Here is a 27,802-nt window from a genome sequence, read left to right as displayed (position 1 = left end):
CTGTAATATCTACAAAAAGTGTGAAGAACCTCTCAGTTATACCACAAATAATTCGCGATTTAGATTTTTTGATTTTATGGTTGTTATTATTATTAATTAATTTATTTAATTTTGACATCCTTTGTAAATACTTTTTTACTTAAGTTATATATAAAAATGGATACTTACGAGTCGGGATATAAAAACCTACTCGTAAGTATCCATTTTATATATAACTTAAGTAAAAAAAAAATTATCGTTATTGTTTAGATTGTGGATATGTTCTGCAGTCAGACCGGCAACCAATGGAACCTGGATAAGAAGATCATATTCAACAGTTTGGAAGTGTTCAAGGAGAGATGTAAGAATATGATTGAAGTGTGCAAGACGCTGTCTGTATTTGGTCGGTGAGTACTTCTGCATTATTTGGATATTCATCGATTTCATCATTTCTTGTACCTTGGCTAGAAGCTCTAGCTATCCCAGCACCTCGTGGTACGTTTCAAGGCCCATGGATGTAAATTTCTTGTACCTTGGCTAGAAGTTCTAGCTATCCCAGCACCTCGTGGTACGTTGCAAGGCCCATGGATGTAAATTTCTTGTACCTTGGCTAGAAGTTCTAGCTATCCCAGCACCTCGTGGTACGTTGCAAGGCCCATGGATGTAAATTTCTTGTACCTTGGCTAGAAGTTCTAGCTATCCCAGCACCTCGTGGTACGTTGCAAGGCCCATGGATGTAAATTTCTTGTACCTTGGCTAGAAGTTCTTTTTTTTTTTTTTAAAGAGGTTTGACAGAGGGAACTTTAACTGCTATGGTCTTATCGTCCCGAAATCGAAGAGAGAAGGAAGACAGGATAGGAGAAAGCCAGCCGTTCCGAGAACGAACATTATCCCATCAGGATAAAATCCGCCCCGGGCGGAAATCGAACCCGCGGCCTAGCGCTTACAAGGCAGACGCACTACCAACTAAGCTAACTAGGCTGGCAGTGGTTACTTTTAACTGCGTTATTCTACTGATGCAGACCATAAATTTGATTTCTTAGCATAGAGATACGACACTTTTGCTGTAATATCTACAAAAAGTGTGAAGAACCTCTCAGTTATACCACAAATAATTCGCGATTTAGATTTTTTGATTTTATGGTTGTTATTATTATTAATTAATTTATTTAATTTTGACATCCTTTGTAAATACTTTTTTACTTAAGTTATATATAAAAATGGATACTTACGAGTCGGGATATAAACCTACTCGTAAGTATCCATTTTATATATAACTTAAGTAAAAAAAAAATTATCGTTATTGTTTAGATTGTGGATATGTTCTGCAGTCAGACCGGCAACCAATGGAACCTGGATAAGAAGATCATATTCAACAGTTTGGAAGTGTTCAAGGAGAGATGTAAGAATATGATTGAAGTGTGCAAGACGCTGTCTGTATTTGGTCGGTGAGTACTTCTGCATTATTTGGATATTCATCGATTTCATCATTTCTTGTACCTTGGCTAGAAGCTCTAGCTATCCCAGCACCTCGTGGTACGTTTCAAGGCCCATGGATGTAAATTTCTTGTACCTTGGCTAGAAGTTCTAGCTATCCCAGCACCTCGTGGTACGTTGCAAGGCCCATGGACTGACTGGACACATATATTTTTAACCTAAATGCTAAATTCCATAAAGGCGAATCTTCTGACAGTTATCCAGCCAGGCACTCTAAACTCCCATTACAAATGACTTGAAGTTAATATGTGAGTACCTACCTAGGTGGGTAGCTTGTCGTTAATCCGGCGAAATCCGGACATCTGGAAAGCCTACCTGTGAATCCTATCGAGATTTTTCGCCAAATCACAAGAAAAAAACTTTTTGAGATCTGCAACTGCACATAAACACAATGTGTGTGAGCAACACCTTAGATGGTTTGGAAGTGATGCACACATTGCGGAGAATTCACTTTCTTTCCGAGTCGACAAAGTTGTCTTGGAACGGCGCCCTGGGATGGAGAAGAGGATCTTTTTATCCTAATTTGGTAGTTTTTTTTCTAGTTAAGCAAGGTCTTTTTACTGAATTGTATGTGTTATTTTTTAACCCATCAAATATACGAGACCTTGTTTAGACTGCTGGGGTAAAGGGACTTTTCAGTCCTATTCGGGCAGGATAAACAAGGTATATTCAATTCAATTCAATATAAAAAATTGAGGATGTTGTTTACTAATGCAAAGGAATTGATCATTAGGTCATTTTTCCAAGTTCTTGGCGGTTGGATCCTTAAAATTATACACATCCGCATTTCTTTTGTGTCTTGTCTTCAATTGCAGACTCAACGAAAGAGAGGATATACCTCGAATCACATTCGCATTCTCGAGCGGAAGATTCGAGAGAAACCTGGAGGAATCTCAAGTCAGATATATGAGAACTTTGAAGAGGATTGAGAGCCATAAGCATTCCATTATGGAGTTCCAGAATACAGACTGGCTGGAACACATTGATAAGTAAGATATTTGGGTGGAAAAGCTCACTAAGTGAGAGTACTGTCATTAAAGCTTTTTAAAAAATATTTCCTACAAAAAAAAAAGTTAAATTAAACCTTGGATTTCACCTAGAAAAAAGGCTCTCATAGGTCCCCGAAAGTCCTTCAATTTATGCCAAAAAAAGTTTCCTTTATGCAGACCATATTATGTGACATGAATAAGGCCTTTGAAGCTGTTGATTTCGACATCATCCTAATAACATGAAAGAACTGCACTTTTCAAATAACTTTCTGTCTTGGATAGGTTCCACCTACTTGACAGTAAACGGTGCATTTTCAGTTATATGAAAAACATCAGCTTTGAAGTCCATCAGGTGTGGAATACCACAGGAGTGCAATCAACCTCAGTGGTGTAGTGGTTAGCGCGGTGGACTCTGGATCTGGAGGTTGGTGGTTCGAGTTCATAAAATTTAGCGTAGTGTAGCGCAGGGAACGACATTTGTGACAAGCATTTATGCTTAACACAATTAAAATTCCTAGGGGTGCATGATTGTACCTTTCTTCTTAACTTGTTTCTTGATATTTTAAAATTCTATCGGGAACTTATACAGAGTAACAAGGTACCTAATGAAAAAGAATTATTGTAATAGCTCCATTTTTCAAAATCCGGAAATGGATGGAAATATTCGTGATGGGGTCCCTACACAAGACATAGGTGTGATGAACCGGACACGGAAAGTAGGTAACTAATTAACTGAACATTACTTAATTCAAATTAGTTTATTTGGTGCATTACTTGCAAATTTCATCAGTAAATGGTTTCTTCAAATTAAATTGATCCCAAGGGCAAGGAAAACCTAGACCTTTGACAAATAGAGTGTGCCTGAAGGCATGTGATGTGTTTCAAACCACTCGACCCACTTGGAAATCATATAAAAAGGACTTAAGAAAATAGAAGACTTTAAGAATATGAACATCAATTTAAATCTTACAAAGGTGAGGAGTAAAGGTCCGTTCCCACTTCTTGTGAGCTTCATCCGATTTTTTCCCTGATGTCCTGTAGGCAATGTAATTTAAATGAGAGTGTTCCCACTACACACGACACGATTTTTTCCCGAAAGACAAGTGGCAACGAGCCTTAAGGATACTTACAACGATACTTCCAGAGTTCCAGTCTCTCAAGGAGGTTGACTAGTTTAGCATTGGAACTATCACCATGATCCTGAACGAAGGAGTTGATACGATAGTACCACTCATTGATAACATCTGAAAATGTAAATGGTGTCTATCAATGAACTTGTCAATCATTTGAGAGGTATACGACAAGAATAATGGTTTCTAGCCATATTAATTTCATAGCGACTAGCTTTCTAGTGACCAAAAGACTCAAAAAACACAAACACGACCCTAAGTTATGACTTTGTCGAAGAATGAAGAGCTTACCCTTAAAGAGGATTTAGCAAAAAATGTGAGCTATTAGACTGCGGGACTGCGGGGCTATTAGACTGCGGATTTAAAAGGACTTTTCAGTCTCATCATGGCAATATAACAAGTCTCTAGCTCATACCGTTCCCGAGATATTGTTCAATTACACCAAAAACCGCCAAAAAGCGGTAAAATTCCGCCAACCGTTGCACCGATCGTCGAAGAATGAAGAGCTTACCCTTAAAGAGGATTTAGCAAAAAATGTGAGCTATTAGACTGCGGGACTGCGGGGCTATTAGACTGCGGGTTTAAAAGGACTTTTCAGTCTCATCATGGCAATATAACAAGTCTTTAGCTCATACCGTTCCCGAGATATTGTTCAATTACACCAAAAACCGCCAAAAAGCGGTAAAATGCCGCCAACCGTTGCACCGATCGTAACCAATAGTTTCGTGTCGCATCCTTGTCACATTTGACATCTACATACCAAATTTCAAGTCTCTAGCTCTTACCGTTCCCGAGATATTGTTCAATTACACCAAAAACCGCCAAAAGTTCCAAGACAACTTTGTCAACTCGGAAAGAAAGTGAATTCTCCGCAATGTGTGCATCACTTCCAAACCATCTAAGGTGTTGCTCACATACATTGTGTTTATGTGCAGTTGCAGATCTTAAGAAGTTTTTTTCTTGTGGTTTGGCGAAAAATCTCGATAGGATTCACAGGTAGGCTTTGCAGACGTCCGGATTTCGCCGGATTAACGACAAGCTACCCACCTAGGTAGGTACTCACATATATTGACTTCAAGTCATTTGTAATGGGAGTTTAGAGTGCCTGGCTGGATAACTGTCAGAAGATTCGCCTTTATGGAATTTAGCATTTAGGTTAAAAATATATGTGTCCAGTCAGTCCATGGGCCTTGCAACGTACCACGAGGTGCTGGGATAGCTAGAACTTCTAGCCAAGGTGTATATTTGATGGGTTAAAGAATAATACATACAATTCAGTAAAAAGACCTTGCTTAACTAGAAAAAAAACTACCAAATTAGGATAAAATTAGGAACCAAATTATACTACCAAATTAGGATAAAAAAATCCTTTTCTCCATCCCAGGGCGCCGTTCCAAGACAACTTCGTCAACTCGGAAAGAAAGTGAATTCTCCGCAATGTGTGCATCACTTCCAAACCATCTAAGGTTCTAAGGTGTTGCTCACACACATTGTGTTTATGTGCAGTTGCAGATCTCAAGAAGTTTTTTTTTCTTGTGGTTTGGCGAAAAATCTCGATAGGATTCACAGGTAGGCTTTCCAGACGTCCGGATTTCGCCGGATTAACGACAAGCTACCCACCTAGGTAGGTACTCACATAGTAACTTCAAGTCATTTGTAATGTGAGTTTGGAGTGCCTGGCTAGATAACTGTCAGAAGATTCGCGAGTCGCCTTTATGGAATTTAGCATTTAGGCCAGTTAAAAATATCTGTATTCAGTCAGTCTGAAATCACAAAATTAATACCGTACACGTTTCACCAAGCTCCGATTTCTAAAATAAAAATATTTTCGCATGCGTTCATTCATCCTTTTGATTTTACCATCCATCACGACAAGAACCATTAGACCTAGGGCCGAATCTCAAGAATTGAAGAGTCTATGGTGTTTGAAGCGCAGAGTACTTTATTGATGCACGCCCATAATATACATATCATGCATGATGTAGATATACCTTACACATCCGACCATATAAACAAACTAGTATGGGCACACCTCCCTGATCCTGAGCAACAGCCAGAACTTCTAGGCAAGGTACAAGAAATTTACATCCACGGGCCTTGCAACATACCACGAGGTGCTGGGATAGCTAGAACTTCTAGGCAAGGTACAAGAAAATTACATCCACGGGCCTTGCAACATACCACGAGGTGCTGGGATAGCCAGAACTTCTACCCAAGGTACAAGAAATTTACATCCACGGGCCTTGCAACGTACCACGAGGTGCTGGGATAGCCAGAACTTCTAGCCAAGGTACAAGAAATTTACATCCATGGGCCTTGCAACGTACCACGAGGTGCTGGGATAGCTAGAACTTCTAGCCAAGGTACAAGAAATTTACATCCATGCGAAATTCAAGTCGGTTTCGGAAAATCCCTAAGAACCCTGGTCATTTATAAAATAAGATAAGCAGTTATCTATTTTGGGTGTCTAATGTGAATCTATTCAATTACAATTACCCTGACCTGCCTACACTATCGGGCACATTGGACACTCAATGCGAATGGCTTGATTAATGGTTACTCTCTGTTTCAGACCAAACGCATCAAGCGGCTCGCTAATCTCCCCTACCTGACAGACAAGGATTGGAACAATGAGGTGGACCAGACCATTGAGAAGTTTATCCTCGATGATGCCCTGGTCCTTAGCCTCTTCTTCCAAGAGGGCAGACTCCAAGCCAGACTTGGCGTGCCGGATATTGTCACCGACTATGTGTTTTGTCTCCTCAAGCTGTCTCCAGACGTGGACATTCAGCCGGACACGCTACTGCGGTCTGTCCAGGTGCTGTGTGTCCATGGCAGTGTGGACGGAGCGTTGGTTATTTCACTGTGCAATGTACAGTCCCCCATTGCACATCATGACACTGAGGTGCCTAAACGTATCCTTTCTCGACGAATGTAAAACACAAGGGTCGATTTTTTTTTTTTTTTCAAGATGAGTGTTTCACTGCCGTTTTTTTATTTCGTAGCCATGAAACAACTGCTACATTAAACTCGTGTGGTCTGCGTCGTAGCATGCTCATCTTGTAGCACATTTGTCTCTCATTAGATGGGTGAGAAGGGAGGGACACAATACTTCCCATTTAGGTGCTGGGTCTGAACACCAGAAAGTAACCGGTTGAAATAATTGCAATCGAAAAACGAGAACAAATGTTTGTCGCTGGTGGGCATCGAACACGGAACCTTCTGCAGGGCAAGCAAGCGTTACCACTGGGCTAACCGTGTCCCCAATATTTTGTCATTAACCCTTGACTCACCGATTTGTCACTAACCCTTGACTGACCACCCTAATTTTTTTTTTTTTTTTTTTTTTTTTTTTTTTTTTTTTTTTTTCAACGGCTTAACTGAAGCCAGAGATATGATGGTCTCCAGCCAGTTTTAACTGACTTGTCCTCAACAACATGCTTGGATGTGCGGTCTACTATTCTTTCACCCAGCTAAAGCCTATCACAATGCCACTAAAACATTACCCCTATGTGTATTATTTTCTACAGGGATAACAGTACTCAGCTGTATCTAGATCTCAACTACCAGGTCATTGACCTCTGTATCAAATCTCTAGACTTGGACCAGATATTCGCGGGAAAGTCTATGCATGGGGTGGAAATGCTTAATAAGTGCATTGAGACGTGCTGTCTGTACAAGACTTTGTTTGATCAGGTGAGATGCCTATTGGTAATTTCGCTCTTTACATAGTAAGCAGAGGATTATCATAAAGCCATTCTGAGTGAGGGTTTTGAAATCCTCCGGTTTATTTAGTTTGGAAAAACTTTCACGAGGTAAAAGTAAAATGAGGTATGTTGTCAGATAAAATAGAGATTACTTTTTTAAAGCACAATCGATCTGGTGCGTGCCTACAACCAAATTCCAGTTGCCGAGGAAGACATCTGCAAGACAGCCATCACCACACCTTCTATGCATGGGGTGGAAATGCTTAATAAGTGCATTGAGACGTGCTGTCTGTACAAGACTTTGTTTGATCAGGTGAGATGCCTATTGGGGGTAATTTCGCTCTTTACACAGTAAGCAGAGGAATATCATAAAGCCGTTCTGAGTGAGGGTTTTGAAATCCTCCGGTTTATTTAGTAATGTTGTATAAACCAGACATTTTGGAAAAACTTTCACGAGGTAAAAGTAAAATGAGGTATGTTGTCAGATAAAATAGAGGTTATGGGAAGGAGACTGGTGTGTTCCAGTATTAAAAATAGAATTCAGATCTTGAGAGAAGTAAGTTATTAGATTATTGGTCCTGTAATTTAATATGCTTTCTATGTGTCTTCTTTTGACAGTTTTGACACTAGATAAAGTACTACTAACCACAGTTTTTAATCAGGAAGGTGAACTAACCCTATCAGTTGTATTGTATTTATGGGAAGGAGACTGGTGTGTTCCAGTATTAAAAATAGAATTCAGATCTTGAGAGAAGTAAGTTATTAGATTATTGGTCCTGTAATTGAATATGCTTTCTATGTGTCTTCTTTTGACAGTTTTGACACTAGATAAAGTACTACTAACCACAGTTTTCAATCAGGAAGGTGAACTAACCCTATCAGTTGTATTGTATTGTATGGTTCCAAACTTTAACGCATTATTTCTTGTTTCACAAAAAAATACCTACCAAGGCCCAAGACCACATTTTGAAATAATTAATTACTAAAATTAATTAACCTATCAGGCTGCACCTTTTATTATTATTATTATTTTCAACTTCAACACAACAATAAAACATATACTGTCGGGATCAATAAAATCTGACCAGAATCCTCAGGCCAGGTTTCTTCTTGCTTCTAGTAGATGGTCTCCCAAGTGCAAGAGCAGTTCAATTCCAGTTCCGACGTTCATTTCATTTATTTTGCAGAGCTTCGATTCCCGAACCTGGTTACTTCCTGTGAAGATAGACCGTGACATCTACGCTTGTTATGACTCCCTAGTCAGTTCAATAGATGACAGAATGAAACGTCTGTATAGAGACTGGAAAACGAGTGTTCCCGATATTGACCGACTCCTGAAGCGAAGTCTCCTGGTTCGAACCACGATGCGGCCCAACTTCCTCAAATCCAATATCGATCCGTAAGTTGGTCAATAAAGGAGCGTCCACACGATAGTCGACATCGCCCTAAACACGTTCACACTTATAGCCTTTTTTCGTTCCATCAAAATCCGTTAATCTTACCTGTATTGGTTCTCGATGCTGTCGATGGACATTTCTGCTGTCTCTTACGTCAAGTTCAGCTAATACTGCTGCCTTTAATAAAAAATACAAATAATAATAATACTGCTGCCTTTTATGTGAAGCAGAAACTAAAAATTTCCAATCACTTACCAACCTTAAAAGTGTAGGGGTCAGTTTGGAACACTTCAGATGTGAAAGTTGGTGGCTAGAGTTAAAGTCGGCTCAATTCTTTTTCTCATTTCCAGTCACTTGCTGGATCTCCTAGAGGACGCCAGTTTCTGGAAGACAGAATACCGATTGCTTCCTCACATTGATCAACTTCTGGAAAGGTACAACTCCATCCGACACACGCACAATGCAGTCAATCTGCTCGTATCTCAATACAACCGGATGCTAAGCTCCCTATCTGACCAGGAGAGAGTGCTATTCCGAGTACTAACCAAGATAGTGGATATATATCTACTACCTGCTATGAAACAGGTGGAGTGGGGTTCAGATAATACACTTGGTGAGGTAAGAGTCCAAAATCCAAATCCACCAAATGACCCAAAACAGATATTTTGGACCTGATTGGGATTTAAAAGAATCCGCAAAGGCCCTTTTTTTTAAAAAAGCTCACAATAACACTGTTATGTTATGTTTCTGATTAAGTGTCTAAAGTTAATTCTACAGTTCAGTAAAACACTCTTATGTTTCAGATATACCGCAGTCTGGAGCACATCTATCGTGTTCAAAGTTTCATAGATGACTACAAGCAGTGTAATCTACTCATATTGAATGAATGTGAGGCTGTAGCACGGGTGAATCTGGTGGATATTAAACCGAACTTGTGTCTCACTCTGGCGGAATTGGAGGCTAAACTGAGAGATTGTCGCGAGAATGCGCTGCGAGTTATTTCGGATCATTTCTGCAACATATTCAACTACTTGTTTGTCGTACGAGAAGGTATGTTTAACCAAACACCTTAAATAAAATCAAATTATGTATTATTAGTGGTTTTTTCACAACTTCCGTGGGTATCACAGCATTACTAAGTGCCTTCATTACTATTATGTAATTGATTAATTCTCATTCATGTTCAACCTTTTTACACTGATAATGCTGCCACTGTAGCAATCATACTCTATTAAACTAGCAATCATGCTGTATTCATTTTAATTATTTTTCACTCATTCACATTATGTATTTAAACATAATTTCCATATATTTCAGGGTTTCCGACTACATCTATCCAGAATCGGCGACACCACATTGGGTCGATATCTTGAACGTAAGAGAGCATTGTTTGAAGAAGCACCTAACGTCTCTGTGTATTAAACGAGCCCTCAAGACTATGGCACAAGCTACCTATCTGGAAACAGGTAGGTAAATTTATGGGGACCATTTTTCAGTAGATAAATTTGCTTTGTGACAAATTTTGGTCAACCACCAATATTCTCCCAGCATGACAGAGTTACTAAACTTTCATGTAAGCGTATTGCCAGAACTGGTGCTGTCTCTCAAAATATTGCCCAGGTATGTGAAAAATGTCTCTAAAGTATTGCCCAAAATGGTCAAAAACTAAAATGAGCTCTCAAAATATTGCCCAGGTATGAGGAAATGTCTCAAAATATTACGCAAAACGGTCAAAAACTAAATCAAAATGTCGAATCTCGACTTGGGAGTTTTGGCCTTTATACGAGCAACGGATGGACTGTATTTTTTATTTAATTCCCAGCATGACAGAGTTACTAAACTTTCATGTAAGCGTATTGCCAGAACTGGTGCTGTCTCTCAAAATATTGCCCAGGTATGTGAAAATGTCTCCAAAGTATTGCCCAAAATGGTCAAAAACTAAAATGAGCTCTCAAAATATTGCCCAGGTATGAGGAAACGTCTCAAAATATTACGCAAAACGGTCAAAAACTAAATCAAAATGTCGAATCTCGACTGGGGAGTTTTGGCCTTCATACGAACAACGGATGGACCGTATTTTTTTATTTAATATAGGAATTGTGCTAGGCTGTAGAGCTTTCACGCTTGTCTCTCAAATGTGTTTCCCCAATCAATATACCACGCTAAAATTTATAACTTGACTTGGACTCGAACCAAAAACCTCTTGGTCCGAAAATCATGTTTAATAAGCCCTATATACTGAGATTTAATTTAAAACTTTCTGTTAACCCATCCAGATTAACAGAGAAGTATCTCTCAAATGTGTTTCCCCAATCAATATACCACGCTAAAATTTATAACTTGACTTGGACTCGAACCAAAAACCTCTTGGTCCGAAAATGATGTTTAATAGGCCCTATATGCTGAGATTTAATTTAAAACTTTCTGTCAACCCATTCAGATTAACAGAAAAGTACGGGATTATGAATCTAAGCAAGCCAACATACGGAGCTGCCCTATTGAAAGACAAAGAGTGTGTGGCCGCTCAGAATGAAATCGAGATGGAAATGGTTGAAGTTATGAAAGGTAAGCAACCTCCTGGATTTTTTTTATTTTTGATAGAGGGAACTGTAACTGCTAAGATCTTACCGTCCCGAAAGCGAAGATAGAAGGAAGACAGGATAGGAGAAAGTGGCCTGTGGCAGCAACTGTGGACTTCCAAAGCGGAATCTCTTTGTGGAATTAAAAAAAAGTCCTATAATAAAATACGGCTTAATTTCTCCTCAGGTATTGCTGCGTTTGAAGAGAAGTGGAAGTCATTTGATAATCTGTGGTCATTGGATAAGGACAAGTTCTTCAGTCTATATGAAGCCCTACATCCTGATCCGTCTCAGTTTGATGAAGATATTAGGAAGTATAATGTCACTGAAACTCTGCTGTCCCAGAAACTACCGGACTATACTGTCAGGTAATAAACCAGATAATACAACACAAACCAAAAGTTTGGTACTCTTTTCTGTAATGTCTGTAAGTAGGTAATGTATGTATACTTTTATGTATTTCTGTAATGTATGTATACTTTTCTTAGAATCGTGAATTTTTTACTTAAATCCGCTTATTCCCGAGGTATCAGAGAACCCAATTATAAAATTGAGAATTTGAATTTTTTGTCTCTACGCCTCGCGCCTGGCTGTTACACTGATAGACCTGGTTTTCGCTGAATGGCTCAATTGATTTTTTTTTTTTTTTTTTTTTAAGAAGAGTTCTGAAAGTACACGGGAAACCTACTCAATATTTCAATTCCATATCAATTATTTATATTGGCGCTCCAACTGGGGATACAGATACTATGTTAACCAGAAACTGTTTAGCATTCGCTACCATAATACAATTAGAAGCACAGTATATATATCTATTTTCATATACATTTAAATTTACACACTTCCAGGTATACCTCATCTTCGCACGGTGGTCATAGCTACAGGGGTGTATGTACAGAACATGCAGCTCTACTATGGCAGAAACGGGTTCACATTCCTACTCCCAAACTAACGGCCAGCACGTATAGAATCATCTCTATCTATCAGTCAGTGATACATATGAGTGTGACAAGATAGTTACCCGGAGCCTCGAACAATGTGGCGGAGCCTACAGGAGTTTGATTAACTTCCATACGACACTGGATCAATGAACGGTAAGATACTTGCTATTCAAAACGCTGGAAATAATTTTATAAATAATTGTGATATTTATAGTGTACTTGTGGTTCTTAAGGTGAAAATAGTTTCAATTACAATCTGACGTTCGATTACCTAATCATAGAATGTTGTTGATTGTAACTCTGAAGTTGCTAATCTCCGAAAAAGTATCTTTAAAAGGTCGTAACAAGTTTCCATTTTAATTTTTGTTCTAATAGAAAACTCAGTATCGATACATTTTTGTGGATAAATGGTCAGATTTCACGTCAAAATGCGCAGAAACGTCTTGCGCACAAACAAACGAAACGGGAGTCTCTGTATATGAGAGTCATCACCTACGGGAGCGTATGCCGTGACGTCAAACTCTCACGATTTACGCGGTATTTTTTGTAATCGATTTTCTATCTCGGATCTAGAAAACGTAGAAGAAAAAGAAAAATTCAGTTCTTCCTTATTTTTCCTGACATCTATGACTTTGAAACACCACCCAAGTAAGCGCAACTGATCTATTGCGATTTTATAGTGCAGTTCTGATCTTAGAGATTGAAAAAGTTTCAATAAACAATCCTGACCTTTACCCAATCAAAGATCAAAAGCATGCCTTTTGTTGGTTGGTGTGTTTAGCCAGCGTCCACCATGTCACTGAGTAACATTGTTACTCCGGTCGCGTCGTTGGCTCCACTTCTGTTTAAGGACAGGAAACGTGCAGCATCCAGGTTCAGTTGTGAAACAGCTTAAGGTTCCACCCTCACCCTAACGTAGCGTCCACTATCTCTCTCCTAGAGTTGGATGCAATGAGTTGTGACCTCTCTGACCGCTTTCTCTTGCCTTGTGACCTAGGCTCTTGGTTGTGTTATCTTCGGTTGTTAGATGTTAACGATCGATGGGATACTTTGGGCAACAATGATGGGATGGGAAATGATAACACCTCTTCATTGAGCTTCTTCGTACCTTTCACTCCTCAGGTTCCAGAAAAGGAGAAGGAATTCGCCAAGATCTGGACCCTGATGGATGTTCTGGGCAAGAATCGAGTTGTAGTACCGGAAATTATGCTGGAAGAGAGAGAGAGGATACCGGATCGATGGAAGAAATACCTTGAACACTTTCTAACCATAGGTTAGCAGAGCCGTTCACATTAGCACAAACGATGTTTTTTTTTCGAACGATTTTTCTTCGTCACAATTTTTTTTTTTTTTTTTTTTTTTTCGTGAAGTGTACACAAATGAATTAGCGTGTTCACATTACACAACGATTTTTCTTGGACGAAAAAAAAAATTGGAACGAAGGCTTTTTAGATCAAATAGGTAAAATAGTTACCATGGTGCTGGCCGGTTAGCTTGGAGGGTAGCGCTCCTGCCTTATAAGCGCTAGGTTGCGGGTTCGATTCCCACCCCGGGGCTGACTTTATCTTAAAAAGTAATAAAATGATAAGGTTGGTTTTCGGGGCAGCTGGCTTTCTCTTATCCTCCTTCTGTGTTCGATTTTGGGACAGACTGGGTTGTTACAGTTCCCTCTATCAAAGCTCTAAACAAATAAGGAGTTGATTGATTGATTTTTTTTTTTGATTGATTGATTGATTGTTGTTGAGTTGATTGTTTTAAATACATATTTATCAATAAGGAGTTTGTGGTTCTATTCGAGTAGGATGTAGGATGAATACGGTATAGAATAGAATATACCTTGTTTATCCTACCAGAATGAGACTGAAAAGTCCCTTTGCTGCCACAGTCTAAACAAGGTCTTTAGATATTTCATTCTTTTATTTCAGGGTTGGACAAACTCCTCCAATCAAAGGAAAGTTTCAAAGTCAAGTTCTTGAACTTCAAGAAAGAACTTCTACTAGAGATAGCTCAGTTCAACGCAAGTTTCTTCAAAGCTTACCCTACCAGCTCTGAGATTGCCATTACTGATGCCCTCAAGATTCTCGCCAAACTAAGATTTGATCTGGATGATTTGAAACACAAGTTCAATAAACTCGCCCATGATTTGGATATACTGAACGGTAAGTAGGTACCTAAAACCTCTGATGGTGGTTAAAAAAAAGTGTTTTACCACCGGTTTTTAGCCCGTTCTTCCTTTATTATTACGATAATAATAATCGCGAGAATGCGCTGCGAGTCATTTCGGATCATTTCTGCAACATATTCAACTACTTGTTTGTCGTACGAGAAGGTATGTTTAACCAAATACCTTAAATAAAATCAAATTATGTAGTATTAGTGGTTTTTTCACAACTTCCGTGGGTATCACAGCATTACTAAGTGCCTTCATTACTATTATGTAATTGATTAATTCTCATTCATGTTCAACCTTTTTACACTGATAATGCTGCCACTGTAGCAATCATACTCTATTAAACTAGCAATCATGCTGTATTCATTTTAATTATTTTTCACTCATTCACATTATTTACATAAACATAATTTCCATGTATTTCAGGTTTCGAGCTACACCTATCCAGAATGGCCACACATTGGGGTCGATATCTTGAACGTATAGATGCATTGTTTGAAGAAGCACTACGTCTCTGTGTATTACGAGCCCTCAAGACTATGCACAAGCTACTATCTGGAAATCAGGTAGGTAAATTTGCTTTTTGGACAAATTTCGGTCAACCACCAAAAGTAATCATACCCCCTGTATACACATCAATAAAATGTTTACCTTAACCTACCGATCTCAATCTACCTAATACTTGTATTACCTATCTTCAATAACTGAATCGTTCCCAAGAAGAACGGCCTATGTGAAAATTTTCGATTTTTTTTTATTTTTTAGTTGGGGCCTCTGTGATCTCCTTGTTTCAATGCACTAATCAGTTTTGGGGGGAGAAAATCGGAAGTCGTACTAAGCGGCCGGATCTGATCATGGCTCACTACAAGAAGTTGTTCAATGGGATTGAGAAGATTGAGTTCCAGACCAGCACAAAACAGGTAAGTTTTTTTATGGTAAAAAAGAGAAAGACATTTATTTTTTAATGGTTTTAATTGTTAATTGTAATGAAAAATAATAATGAAAAAAATATTAAAATCATGAATTATTTGTGGTAAAGCAGAGAGCTTTCCCACAACCTTTGTAGGTACCACAGCATTACTAAGTGCCTCCTTTTCTATTAATGAGGGTGTCTACCCAGACTGGAAAACCGGGAAAAGTCAGGGAATTTTACATTGACTGGAAAAAAAACAAGGAATTTCACAAAAAATTGACAAAAAAAGTGGGGGGATTTTTCAAAGCCTAAAAAAAGAAAAAGTGACGTAAAACCCCTTGAATAGTTCACTAGTAATTCTACCATTCCCTGCTTTTACATATGACGACCTTAAAGATCCATTACTATTTTACTTAGGTTATTTATGAAAATGGATACTTACGAGTTGGTTATTTATCCCGACTCGGAGTTTCGTCTATTTCATAGACTCCCATCCATCCAGGAAAGATCCATTCAAGTTCTTGAACTTCAAGAAAGAACTTCTACTAGAGATAGCTCAGTTCAACGCAAGTTTCTTCAAAGCTTACCCTACCAGCTCTGACATTGCCATTACTGATGCCCTCAAGATTCTCGCCAAACTAAGATTCGATCTGGATGATTTGAAACACAAGTTCAATAAACTCGCCCATGATTTGGATATACTGAACGGTAAGTAGGTACCTAATACCTCTGATGGTGGTAAAAAAAAAGAGTGTTTCACCACCGGTTTTTAGCCCGTCCTTCCTTTAGTATTACGATAATAATAAAAAAAATCTGGTGTGAACATCACACGACTTTCGTTATCCTATTAAATTATGCTTATTTGAGTGTTCTTTCACCTTAACTTTTACAATATCTCTAACCGTTTAATCGGTATAGCTGAAAACCGCCAAAAAACGGTCAAAAACCGCCAAAAAACGGCCGAAATACCGCCAAGTACAGCACCTATCCTAACCAAGTATTTTGTGTAGCATCCTTGTCACATTTGTGGACTACATACCAAATTTCAAGTCTCTAGCTCATACCGTTCCCGAGATATTGAATTACACCGAAAACCGCCAAAAAGCGGCCGAAATGCCGCCAAGCAATGCACCGATCTTAACCAAAAGTGTTGCATTCTTGTCACATTGGACAGCTGCATGCCAAATTTCAAGTCTCTAGCTCTTACCGTTCTCGAGATATTTTGTTTATAGACAGACAGAAAGACAGACACACACACGGACCAATGGCTGAAACTTTGGATTTAGGCTCTAGGGACCTCAAAACGTGTTTTGGCACTAAAAATGACACACGGACCAATGGCTGAAACTTTGGATTTAGGCTCTAGGGACCTCAAAACGTGTTTTGGCACTAAAAACTGACCCGATTACATTACTTTTTTCCTATAGGATAAGGAAAGTAAAAAAGGTATAGTGGACGGGCATCGCTGTTGTCAGTCTGTCACTCTGTCTGTCCCCATAGAAGGACTTATCCAAACGACCAATGGCTGAAACTTTGGATTTAGGCTCTAGGGACCTCAAAACGTGTTTTGGCACTAAAAACTGACCCGATTACATTACTTTTTTTCCTATAGGATAAGGAAAATAAAAAAGGTATAGTGGACGGGCATCGCTGTTGTCTGTCTGTCAGTCTGTCACTCTGTCTGTCCCCATAGAAGGACTTATCCAAACCTGGTTTTTGGGGGATTTTCACATTTTCTCACACAAATAAGCTCTGATCTTGAAATTTGTCGCGACGACCTATGAACTCAAAGCGAGAAAGTTTTAGATAACACTTCAGTCGTTATTTTAAGACCGGTTTTAGCGTCACCTATGTTAAGCTACGCCGAGCAAGGCCAATAAATGAATGGGTGACTTAAACCTTATATTGGGAATAAAGGGAGAACGGGCTTCCCTGTACCTGCTCGATGCTCTCCACTCCGCTCTGTCTTTAGCCTTACGTGTAGCTGCCTAACTGTCTACACGAGCCTGAGAGCACTGAGTTCAAGCACAGAGCCGGAAAAACTTCGATTATACCAGGAATTGAACCCAAGACCTTCGGCCAAGAAGCTATGATTTAGAGGTTACAAATTTACTACCTCATTTGGTATGTATAATATGTGGGTACAGAGATTTGTATTTAACCCTCTGACACCCGGCTGTTTCAGTTCCTACGAGTAATCCGCCAGAATTCATAGTAGAAGAAAAAGAAAAATTCAGTTCTTCCTTATTTTTCCTGCTCTATGACTTTGAAACATCACCCAAGTAAGCGCAACTGATCTATTGCGATTTTATAGTGCAGTTCTGATCTTAGAGTGAAAAAGTTTCAATAACAATCTGACCTTTACCCAATCAAAGATCAAAGCATGCCTTTGTTGTTGGTGTGTTAGCAGCGTCCACCATGTCACTGAGTAACATTGTTACTCCGTCGCGTCGTTGGCTCCACTTCTGTTTAAGGACAGGAAACGTGCAGCATCCAGGTTCAGTTGTGACATCTTAGGTTCCACCTCACCCTAACGTAGCGTCCACTATCTCTCCTAGAGTTGGATGGCATGAGTTGTGACCTCTGACCGTCCTTTGGCTTTGCCTTGTGATCTAGGCTTTGGTTTGTTATCTTCGGTTCTTATGGTTAACGATGATGGGATACTTTGGGCCAACAATGATGGGATGGGAAATGATAACACCTCTTCATTGAGCTTCTTCGTACCTTTCACTCCTCAGGTTCCAGAAAAGGAGAAGGAATTCTTGAAATTTGGGGCCCCAAAGTTGAACGGGGCCCCCGTTACGATCTTTCAAAACTTTACGATCCCCCAATACAGTTGCCACGCATATCGTGGGAAGTCAAGGTGGTAAACCCCTGACAATCTATTGTTCTTTTAAATAGGTACCAAGTTAAACAACAATTGTCGATATGAGAGGACGTTATTGTTAAAGTCTCAGTTTAGGCAAAAGAATCTGAGTGAGGTCTACAGTTCACAGAACCACTAGTTATAATTCGACCGGGAGGACCAATAATTAATCAGAGTTCTGTCTAATTGTTCCCTACTGTTTTAATGTCTAATATTGTTCCCTACTGTTTTAATGTCTAATTGTTCCCTACTGTTTCCCAATATCAGGTTCTGTATACGCTCTCCCGTTCATGGACTCGGTAGACCGCTGGGAGAAGACACTCAGTGATGTCATGGAAGGAATGGAACTCTTCCTACAGGATCAGAGATTGTATATCTTCATGGAGGGAGTGGCGTCAGCGGATGTTTCCCCATATCAGGTTCTGTATACGCTCTCCCGTTCATGGACTCGGTAGACCGCTGGGAGAAGACACTCAGTGATGTCATGGAAGGGATGGAACTCTTCCTACAGGATCAGAGATTGTATATCTTCATGGAGGGAGTGGCGTCAGCGGACGGGTTTAGAACGGAGAAAACCAAACACGCTGCGGATACGTTTGACCGGGTGACCGCAACGTTGGAGGAGATGACAACGCATATGTATCATGTCAGAAATGTTGTCAAGGTGTTCACTACTGGAGGTAAAGTTAAAATCCGTTCGCCTTTTTCCCTGTTTATTTCATTATTTTTATATGAATAGGATTTATAAGGATAAAAGGATTATCTTAGAAGCATAGATTAGGCTTTGGGTAAGATTCCAATATTGTGAAAAAAAAAAAAAAAACGACCGACCGACCGAACGAACGAAATTAAGGAAGAAATGTAAAAAATTGAAAATACAAAATTTTGACTGACCGGATTTAATTCATGCGGAATTCCTTTCAAAGAATTTTTTACCCAAATCCATTTTTTCTCCAGATATTCACGAAACTCTGCTCATGCTCAATCAAGACTTGGAAACCATCATGCGAGTTCTGGAACAATTTCTGGAATCCAAGCGTCAAATATTCCCCCGGTTCTATTTCATCAGCAATGAACTGATGCTGGAAATGTTTGGATATACTAAGCGGCCGGATCTGATCATGGCTCACTACAAGAAGTTGTTCAATGGGATTGAGAAGATTGAGTTCCAGACCAGCACAAAACAGGTAAGTTTTTTTATGGTAAAAAAGAGAAAGACATTTATTTTTTAATGGTTTTAATTGTTAATTGTAATGAAAAATAATAATGAAAAAAATATTAAAATCATGAATTATTTGTGGTAAAGCAGAGAGCTTTTCCACAACCTTTTTGTAGGTACCACAGCTTTACTAAGTGCCTCCTTTTCTATTAATGAGGGTGTCTACCCAGACTGGAAAACCGGGAAAAGTCAGGGAATTATGTAACCACTGGTAACGCCTCACGAGGCTGAGTGCTCCCCGAGCACAGAGCAAAAAAAAAAAAAAAACTTCGACCCCACCAGGAATCAAACCTGGAACCTCCGGCGTACGAATGCAGTGTGATACCCACCCGGCCAGAGATAACACATCTTCCAATCTATTTAACCCTTCACTGGTGAACGTCTGCGTAATTTCGTCCTGTCTATTGTAGAATTTTAACTAGGAAATTCTTTAAAATGTGGGGCCTACATTAGGATTAGTGTCACACACGTGGTACCGCTCCCCTATCCCGAATAAAATTTAGTTAGGCAAAACGTTTTTCCCGTGATTTGATAAATTTTCCGGCAAGTTAATTAGTTCACGCCATGTCCCCTGCATACATAGAACGTATACATAGAACATACATAGAAAGTACATAGAACATTACATTGACATAAATACATAGTTTACATAAAACATAACATGGTTAACGTATAGTCAAGAGCTAAAATTTCAGGAGAATTTCCATTTTCATTCCTTTAGACCCGTTGTACATTAGAAGCGTAGTTTTCACATTTTCTCACACAAATAAGCTCTGATCTTGAAATTTGTCGCGACGACCTATGAACTCAAAGCGAGAAAGTTTTAGATATCACTTCAGTCGTTATTTTAAGACCGGTTTTAGCGTCACCTATGTTAAGCTACGCCGAGCAAGGCCAATAAATGGATGGGTGACTTAAACCTTATATTGGAAATAAAGGGAGAACGGGCTTCCCTGTACCTGCTCGATGCTCTCCACTCCGCTCTGTCTTTAGCCTTACATGTAGCTGACTAACTGTCCACACGAGCCTGAGAGCACTGAATTCAAGCACAAGCACAAGGAAAAACTTCGATTATACCAGGAATTGAACCCAAGACCTCCGGACAAGAAGCTATGATTTAGAGGTTACAAATTTACTACCTCATTTGGTATGTATAATATGTGGGTACTGGGTACAGAGATTTGTATTTAACCTTCTGACCCCCGGCTGTTTCAGTTCCTACGAGTAATCCGCCAGAATTCATAACCCTCGACTCGGAATTGGACATTTTGGACTCCATCTGGAACATAGCGTCCGAATGGACTAAGGTCCTGAACCGCTACAAAGACGTACACTTCTCAGATATAGATCCGGAATCCATACAAAACGATATACAGGCTCAGTACAAAGAATACACGGACACTTTGAGAAAATATAGAGACAAGGATTGGCAGGTGAGTTTTAAAGAAAAAGCGTGGCGTGTGGATTAGAAGGAACTGTAAAACTGTCCTACAGCGTGTTTTATTGTCCTAAACCGAATTCTCAATTGTACAAAACCAATACAGTAAAACGCAAGAGATACGGAAGCAACAGGATAGGGAAGGCGCCCTGCCGGTTTCGAGACTTATGAAACGGGTCTTGGTTATTGAGACGCGCTTGCTTGCCCCATATGGAAGGCCCTCCCCAAGTCGATGCACAACACCGGACAAAAACGTGGAAATGCGTTTTTCTTACTTGCCGTGGTGTTCCCATGGTTAACCGCCAAAAGAAAAACACAAAACCCCCACACTCGCGCCATCTCATGAGAGCCATATCTACGTGGAATAGAGACTACTAGACTTACACTGTTAGGTATATAATGTCGCGACAGTATAGTTCATTGATACGAAAATGCTCCTACGCGCTCGAATATTCTCTTTTGTACCTCTGCTAGAGCCAGGACAATTGAACAACTTGGTTCCATTCGTTATGTTCCTATTATGTATCGTGTTTCGAATAATCCCAGCTATTTATTTCTAGTTTTTTTTTGACCTATTGGTTAATTCTATGATGTGGTAAGTGGACCTAACGAATTCTATTCGATTGCAAACCTTCCGTGTATTTCGCGCATTATTTTCTTTCTGNNCCGACGTATGTTCATGAAGACGGAGTTTGATGAGGGCCGCCCTGAGTGTTACGTTGGGGCAAATCAATTCAACTCCAAATATTCAGGGCTTTGACGAGAGTAAGGAATGACCCATTAGTTGCGAAAAATTTAGGAAAAAAAAAAAAAAAAAAAAACGACTATGTTAAGATTCTTACATAATCTTCGGTGAACCCCCTCCATAAATACGAAAAATATCTACCAAATCATTGGACTTCAAACCGATTTCATGTTTAAGGTCGACTCAACTTTGATTTTACGAGTAATTGTAGTAGGGTAATATGGTCACTATTTTAGATTACTTTTTGGTACTCCGCCCAATATGCTGGCACCGGTCGCTATGCGCATTTATATGTCATTGCTACTCATTACGAGGTTACCTACCATGCTGGCACCGGTCGCTATGCGCATTTATATGTCATAGCTACTCATTTTCCTCACGAGGCTGAGTGTGGGCCATTGTTCATACAACATTTGGACTGGCACCGGTCGCTATGCGCATTTACATGTCATAGCTACTCATTTTCCTCACGAGGCTGAGTGGGCCCCACGCAATAGCCAGTCACGGAATCAATCCTTTGCAGATACAAATTTCTTGACCCCGCCGGGAATCGAACCCGGGTCTCCCGCGTGCAAGGCGAGTGCAGTGACCACTACGCCAACTTGACCCCGCCGGGAATCGAACCCGGGTCTCCCGCGTGCAAGGCGAGCGCAGTGACCACTACGCCATGAGAGCTGACTAAACTTATAATTACATTTCTAGTTCTAGGGAATAACTTCTAATGTAAATATCTCTTGTGTTCAGATATCATAGAACTCTCCCACACGGCGGACAAAGAAGCAGATGTAGAAACCTATTTGTTCAGCCTAGCTCAGTCTTGGTACCGTATGAAGCTCAAGATGAACCTGCATAAACCCAACATGTACATTATTGTATGGTACGACGATATCAATCAGCTACTAGAAGAGAACCTCACCAAACTGGGAGTTTTGAAAGGTAAAAAGCACTAGGAAAACTACCCTGAAAAGAAATAGAACGAACAATAATTATAATTCAGCCCGAAGGACCAAATCAAAGCAAATCCAAGTTTATTGTATTGATATACACGTTATATACAGTTTACATATAATACTACCAATAATGTCAATCCGACCCGAAGGACCAATAATTATAATCTGGCCCGAAGGGCCAATAATTGTAATACGACCCGAAGGACCAATAATTATTATCCGACCCGAAGGAAAAATAATTATAATCTAACCCAGAGGGCCAATAATTATAATCTGACCCGAAGGACCAATAATTATTACAATCCGACCCGAAGGACCAATAATTATAATCTGACCCGAAGGACCAATAATTATAATTCGGCCCGAAGGACCAATAATTTATTATTATAATCCCGCCCTAAAGACCAATCATTGACCGAACGAAGTGAAGGTCTATGTTTCAACTCGGCCGTTTTCTCCCGCGTGCAAGGCGAGCGCAGTGACCACTACGCCATGAGAGCTGACTAAACTTATAATTACATTTCTAGTTCTAGGGAATAACTTTCAATGTAAATATCTCTTGTGTTCAGATATCGTATTGTCACCTACGAGATACATGCCCGGGATGTCATTGAGAAGATATACAGGAGTCGAGGTGAGCTGATTTTGCATGCTACCTAACGTTCGTTCGTCTTGTTTTAGAGCGTTCGATATTCTTACCAGTTCGTCTTTAATTCAACTATTATTCAAATCGATAATTGCCTACCTACATAAAAAATCCGGTCTGCAATACCGTAGTTTCTCCAAATATCATGGTTCTGATAACTTTTGAGTTTCAGTCCACAATTTGGTAATATCTATTTTCGGAGTTCTGTTCATAGGTAATTCAGTAATTTTGTTAGAAAAAATTGTTGGACCTCGCTAATATTTTACGGTTTTCAGCAATGCAGTAGGTAGATAACCGTGATACAGTAGCCAATTTTCTCTCCCCCAGGTCCGAAAAGCGAATCCTCATTCGAATGGTTATCTCAGTTGCGATACTATCTCGTATGAAGCTCAAGATGAACCTGCATAAACCCAACATGTACATTATTGTATGGTACGACGATATCAATCAGCTACTAGAAGAGAACCTGACCAAACTGGGAGTTTTGAAAGGTAAAGAGCCCTAGGAAATAGAACGAACAATAATTATAATTCGGCCCGAAGGACCAAATCAAAGCAAATCCAAGTTTATTGTATTGTTATATACGTTATATACAGTTTACAAAAAATAGAATAAAATAGAATATACCTTGTTTATACTACCAGCATAGGACTGAAAAGTCCCTTTACTCTCGCAGTCTAAACAAGGTCTTATGTATTTGATTGGTAATAACATTACATTTTATGGAACAATATTCAAGACCTGTTTAATTTTTTTTTTTTTTAAAAGACAAGTTTAGACAAAATGCTACCTGTCAATCTGGCCCGAAGGACCAATAATTGTAATACGACTCGAAGGACCAATAATTGTAATACGACCCGAAGGACCAATAATTATTGTAATCCGGCCCGAAGGGCCAATAATTGTAATCCGGCCCGAAGGACCAATAATTGTAATACGACCCGAAGGACCAATTACTATAATCCGGCCCGGAGGACCAATAATTGTAATCTGGCCCGAAGGGCCAATAATTGTAATACGACCCGAAGGACCAATTATTATAATCCGACCCGAAGGAAAAATAATTATAATCTAACCCAAAGGGCCAATAATTATAATCTGGTCCGAAGGACCAGTAATTTTAATCTGGCCCGAAGGACCAATAATTATTACAATCCGACCCGAAGGACCAATAATTATAATCTGACCCGAAGGACCAATAATTATAATTCGGCCCGAAGGACCAATAATTATTATAATCCGGCCCTAAAGACCAATCATTGATCGAACGAAGTGAAGGTCTATGTTTCAACTCGACCGTTTTGCATTTGGTTTAGATGTCTGTCTGTATGTTCCGCTATAACTCCCAACACTAGTTTCAATTATGGATATGAATATCTTGGCAACACTGGACGTCTTGTCATTACACCGCTCACAGACAGGTATGTAAAGCGTCGGGTGTAAGAGAATCACTTGGATTGGATTAGGACAAAGTAAGTTCATATCCTGCCTCGGTGGTGTAGTGGTCAAGGCGCTCGACTGGTAAACAAGAGGGCGTGGGTTCAATCCCAGCCGAGGTATGGAATTTCATCCTCAATATAATTTGAGAATTTGACCACAATAACAGTAGTAGCCTACTGCTGGAGTAAAGGGACTTTTCAGTCCTATGCGAGCAGTTGAGCAGTATAAATAAGCACTATTATTATTATCATCTCTAGGTTAAACTTGTCTCTGTCTTTTTTTTTTTTTTTTTTTTTTTTTTTTTTTTTTTTTTTTTTTGATAGAGAACTGTAACTGCTAAGGTCTTACCGTCTTGAAAGCGAAGAGAGAAGAAAAACCGGATAAGAGAAAGCTCGTTATTCCGAGAACGAATAACTGCTAAGGTCTTATCGTCCCGAAAACGAAGAGAAAAGAAAGAAAAGATAGGAGAAAGCTAGCCGTTTCGAGAACGAAACTTATCTGTTTAGGATTAAATCCACTCCGGCCCAGGTGGGAATCGAACCTGCGACTTAAGGCTTACAAAGTAGACAGCCTACCCTACAAGCTAGTAGACACGCTAACCTCCAAGCTTTAACCATTGTTTAGACTGGGAGAGTAAAGGGACTTTTCAGTCCTATGCTGGTAGTATAAACAAGGTATATTCTATTCTATTCTGATGTCCGAAATTCCATTTAACTTAACCCATGATTGGCCTATTGTCTGAGGATTGACATTAACCTTAACCCATGATTATCCTATTGTCTCAGGTGTTACATCACAATGACCACTGCACTTCATCTGTTTCGAGGCTGTAGACTGCAAGGTCCTACCGGCACAGGCAAGAGTGAAACAGTCAAGGATCTGGGTAAATGTATGGCCTACCTGGTAGTCATTACGAACTGCTCTGATTCACTGGACTATAAGAGTCTGGCGAGGATGTTTTCCGGTAAGTAGACTTGAGATACAGAGGTCTGGCTGGGGGACAATAAACAGGGAGTAGACCAGCTTAGTCTGGCTGGGGGGGACATTGAACAGGGAGTAGACCAGCTTAGTCTGGCTGGGGGACATTGAACACGGAGTAGGATGTTTTCCGGTAAGTAGTCTGGCGGTAAGTAGTCTGGCGAGGATGTTTTCCGGTAAGTAGACTTGAGATACAGAGGTCTGGCTGGGGGACAATAAACAGGGAGTAGACCAGCTTAGTCTGGCTGGGGGACAATAAACAGGGAGTAGACCAGCTTAGTCTGGCTGGGGGACATTGAACAGGGAGTAGACCAGCTTAGTCTGGCTGGGGGACAATAAACAGGGAGTAGACCAGCTTAGTCTGGCTGGGGGACATTGAACACGGAGTAGACCAGCTTAGTCTGGCTGGGGGACAATAAACAGGGAGTAGACCAGCTTAATTGAACAGCTTAGTCTGGCTGGCGGACATTGAACAGGGAGTAGACCAGCTTAGTCTGGCTGGGGGACCAGCCTGAAAATTTCCTTGCCAAAGAAATAGTAACGGTTGAGTGCGAAGGGCATTCACTCGTAAAATTTTGTAGCCCAAAACAAAATGTCAGCACAAACCTTAGGGCTGATTGAAGGCTGACGAAAAACGCCAGCCTTCAATCAATCTGAACACGGGAGAAGGTAAAGAAAAAGAACAGAAAAAAAAATTACAACTGGTTTAATTGCAGGTCTTGTACAGCAAGGAGCATGGGGTGTGTTTGATGAATTCAATCGTATCGATATAGAGGTACTATCAGTAGTGGCTCAACAAGTACTGTCAGTATTCACGGGTAAGTTAGTACATACGTTTGACCTAATCTTCTTCTTCTTTCACTTCGTCTTTAATCCCGCTCAAGCGGGGTCGACGTTTCTTGTTAGTTGTCTCCAGTCATGTCTGATTTTGATTTTGATTTTACCTGTATTCTTGTAAATGTGTACCATGTTTAATGTTTTAAATAACACAATAAAAATTTAATTTTATTTTATTTCCAGCCCTATCTCAAAGGAAACCCCAGCTAGTGTTAGAGGGCGCCACAATCCGAGTTAGACCTACAGTAGGTCTGTTCATTTGTATGAACCCTGGATATGCAGGTCGAACTATTTGTTGGACCTCGGTAATATTTTACGGTTTTCAGCAGTGCAGTAGGTAGATAACCGTGATACAGTAGCCAATTTTCTCTCCCCCCAGGTCCCAAAAGCGAATCCTCATTCGAATGGCTATCTCAGTTGCGATACTATCTGGATACAAGTGGCAAAGTTTTGATCAAACAAACCAACACTAGTTTCAATTATGGATATGAATATCTTGGCAACACTGGACGTCTTGTCATTACACCGCTCACAGACAGGTATGTAAAGCGTTGGGTTTAAGAGAATCACTTGGATTAGGACAAAGTAAGTTCATCTCTAGGTTAAATTTATCTCTGTCTTTTTTTAAGAGGTTTGATAGAGAGAACTGTAACTGCTAAGGTCTTATCGTCCCGAAAGCGAAGAGAGAAGAAAAACCGGATAAGAGAAAGCTCGTTATTCCGAGAACGAATAACTGCTAAAGTCTTATCGTCCCGAAAACGAAGAGAAAAGAAAGAAAAGATTGGAGAAAGCTAGCCGTTCCAAGAACGAACCTTATCTGTTTAGGATTAAATCCGCTCCGGCCCGGGTGGGAATCGAACCTGCGACTTAGGGCTTACAAAGTAGACAGCCTACCCTACAAGCTAGTAGACACGCTACCCTCCAAGCTTTACACTTTTACGTCCGACCAAGAATATGAAATAAAATTTGCTTAAAGTTGAAAGGAGTGGGAGAAAAGTTGAGTTGAAAATGCCGAAAAACCATGAAAGCCCAAGTATGAATGCTTGCCACAAAAGTCGTTCCCCAAATTTTATGACACAATATACTCGAACCCCAACCTCCAAATCCAAAGTCCACCGCGCAACCACTACGCCACTGAGGTTGCTGTTGTTGTAACGGCTTTAGCTATAGCCGAAAGGTGATGACAAAATAGAGAAAATATCTCTTCCATGAGCCATACACCAGGGATGGTCTCTAGCCATGTTATTTGGCTCGTCCTGAAGCTCAGAACACCACTGAGGTTGAATACTGACAGCACATTGCTCTCTCCCCCGCAGGCATAGTGTCTGTGCTCCGCTACGCAGGTCCTAAGAGGAAGCAACACAGTACATTTCGTGAGCAA

The 27,802-nt window shown here is 39.9% G+C and overlaps 1 protein-coding gene across 1 annotated transcript in view; it reads left to right on the top strand.

Moving 5' to 3' along the window:
• The window catches only part of LOC103509704 (dynein heavy chain 2, axonemal-like), a 70,549-nt gene that overhangs the window by 6,863 nt on the left and 35,884 nt on the right, over positions 1-27,802 (top strand). The window contains exons 10-42 of the mRNA XM_026823990.1: positions 250-386; positions 2,292-2,465; positions 5,501-5,666; positions 6,168-6,445; positions 7,126-7,298; positions 7,503-7,615; positions 8,490-8,701; positions 9,050-9,317; positions 9,503-9,690; positions 10,017-10,165; positions 10,563-10,593; positions 11,140-11,264; positions 11,466-11,646; positions 12,127-12,268; positions 13,342-13,492; positions 14,145-14,378; positions 14,816-14,955; positions 15,196-15,309; positions 15,821-16,010; positions 18,436-18,492; positions 18,588-18,848; positions 19,126-19,355; positions 19,705-19,771; positions 20,603-20,820; positions 21,578-21,590; positions 22,315-22,513; positions 23,090-23,158; positions 23,494-23,657; positions 24,497-24,587; positions 25,392-25,570; positions 26,301-26,402; positions 26,605-26,703; positions 26,801-26,964. Of these exons, the coding sequence (XP_026679791.1) occupies positions 250-386; positions 2,292-2,465; positions 5,501-5,666; positions 6,168-6,445; positions 7,126-7,298; positions 7,503-7,615; positions 8,490-8,701; positions 9,050-9,317; positions 9,503-9,690; positions 10,017-10,165; positions 10,563-10,593; positions 11,140-11,264; positions 11,466-11,646; positions 12,127-12,268; positions 13,342-13,492; positions 14,145-14,378; positions 14,816-14,955; positions 15,196-15,309; positions 15,821-16,010; positions 18,436-18,492; positions 18,588-18,848; positions 19,126-19,355; positions 19,705-19,771; positions 20,603-20,820; positions 21,578-21,590; positions 22,315-22,513; positions 23,090-23,158; positions 23,494-23,657; positions 24,497-24,587; positions 25,392-25,570; positions 26,301-26,402; positions 26,605-26,703; positions 26,801-26,964 (5,079 nt within the window). The remainder of the gene's footprint in view (positions 1-249; positions 387-2,291; positions 2,466-5,500; positions 5,667-6,167; positions 6,446-7,125; positions 7,299-7,502; positions 7,616-8,489; positions 8,702-9,049; positions 9,318-9,502; positions 9,691-10,016; positions 10,166-10,562; positions 10,594-11,139; positions 11,265-11,465; positions 11,647-12,126; positions 12,269-13,341; positions 13,493-14,144; positions 14,379-14,815; positions 14,956-15,195; positions 15,310-15,820; positions 16,011-18,435; positions 18,493-18,587; positions 18,849-19,125; positions 19,356-19,704; positions 19,772-20,602; positions 20,821-21,577; positions 21,591-22,314; positions 22,514-23,089; positions 23,159-23,493; positions 23,658-24,496; positions 24,588-25,391; positions 25,571-26,300; positions 26,403-26,604; positions 26,704-26,800; positions 26,965-27,802) is intronic.

This window comes from Diaphorina citri, unplaced genomic scaffold, assembly GCF_000475195.1.
Source record: "Diaphorina citri unplaced genomic scaffold, Diaci psyllid genome assembly version 1.1 scaffold521, whole genome shotgun sequence".
NCBI lineage: Eukaryota > Metazoa > Arthropoda > Insecta > Hemiptera > Psyllidae > Diaphorina > Diaphorina citri.
Note: the sequence above shows the minus strand (reverse complement) of the source record. Positions and strands in the feature narration are given on the sequence as shown.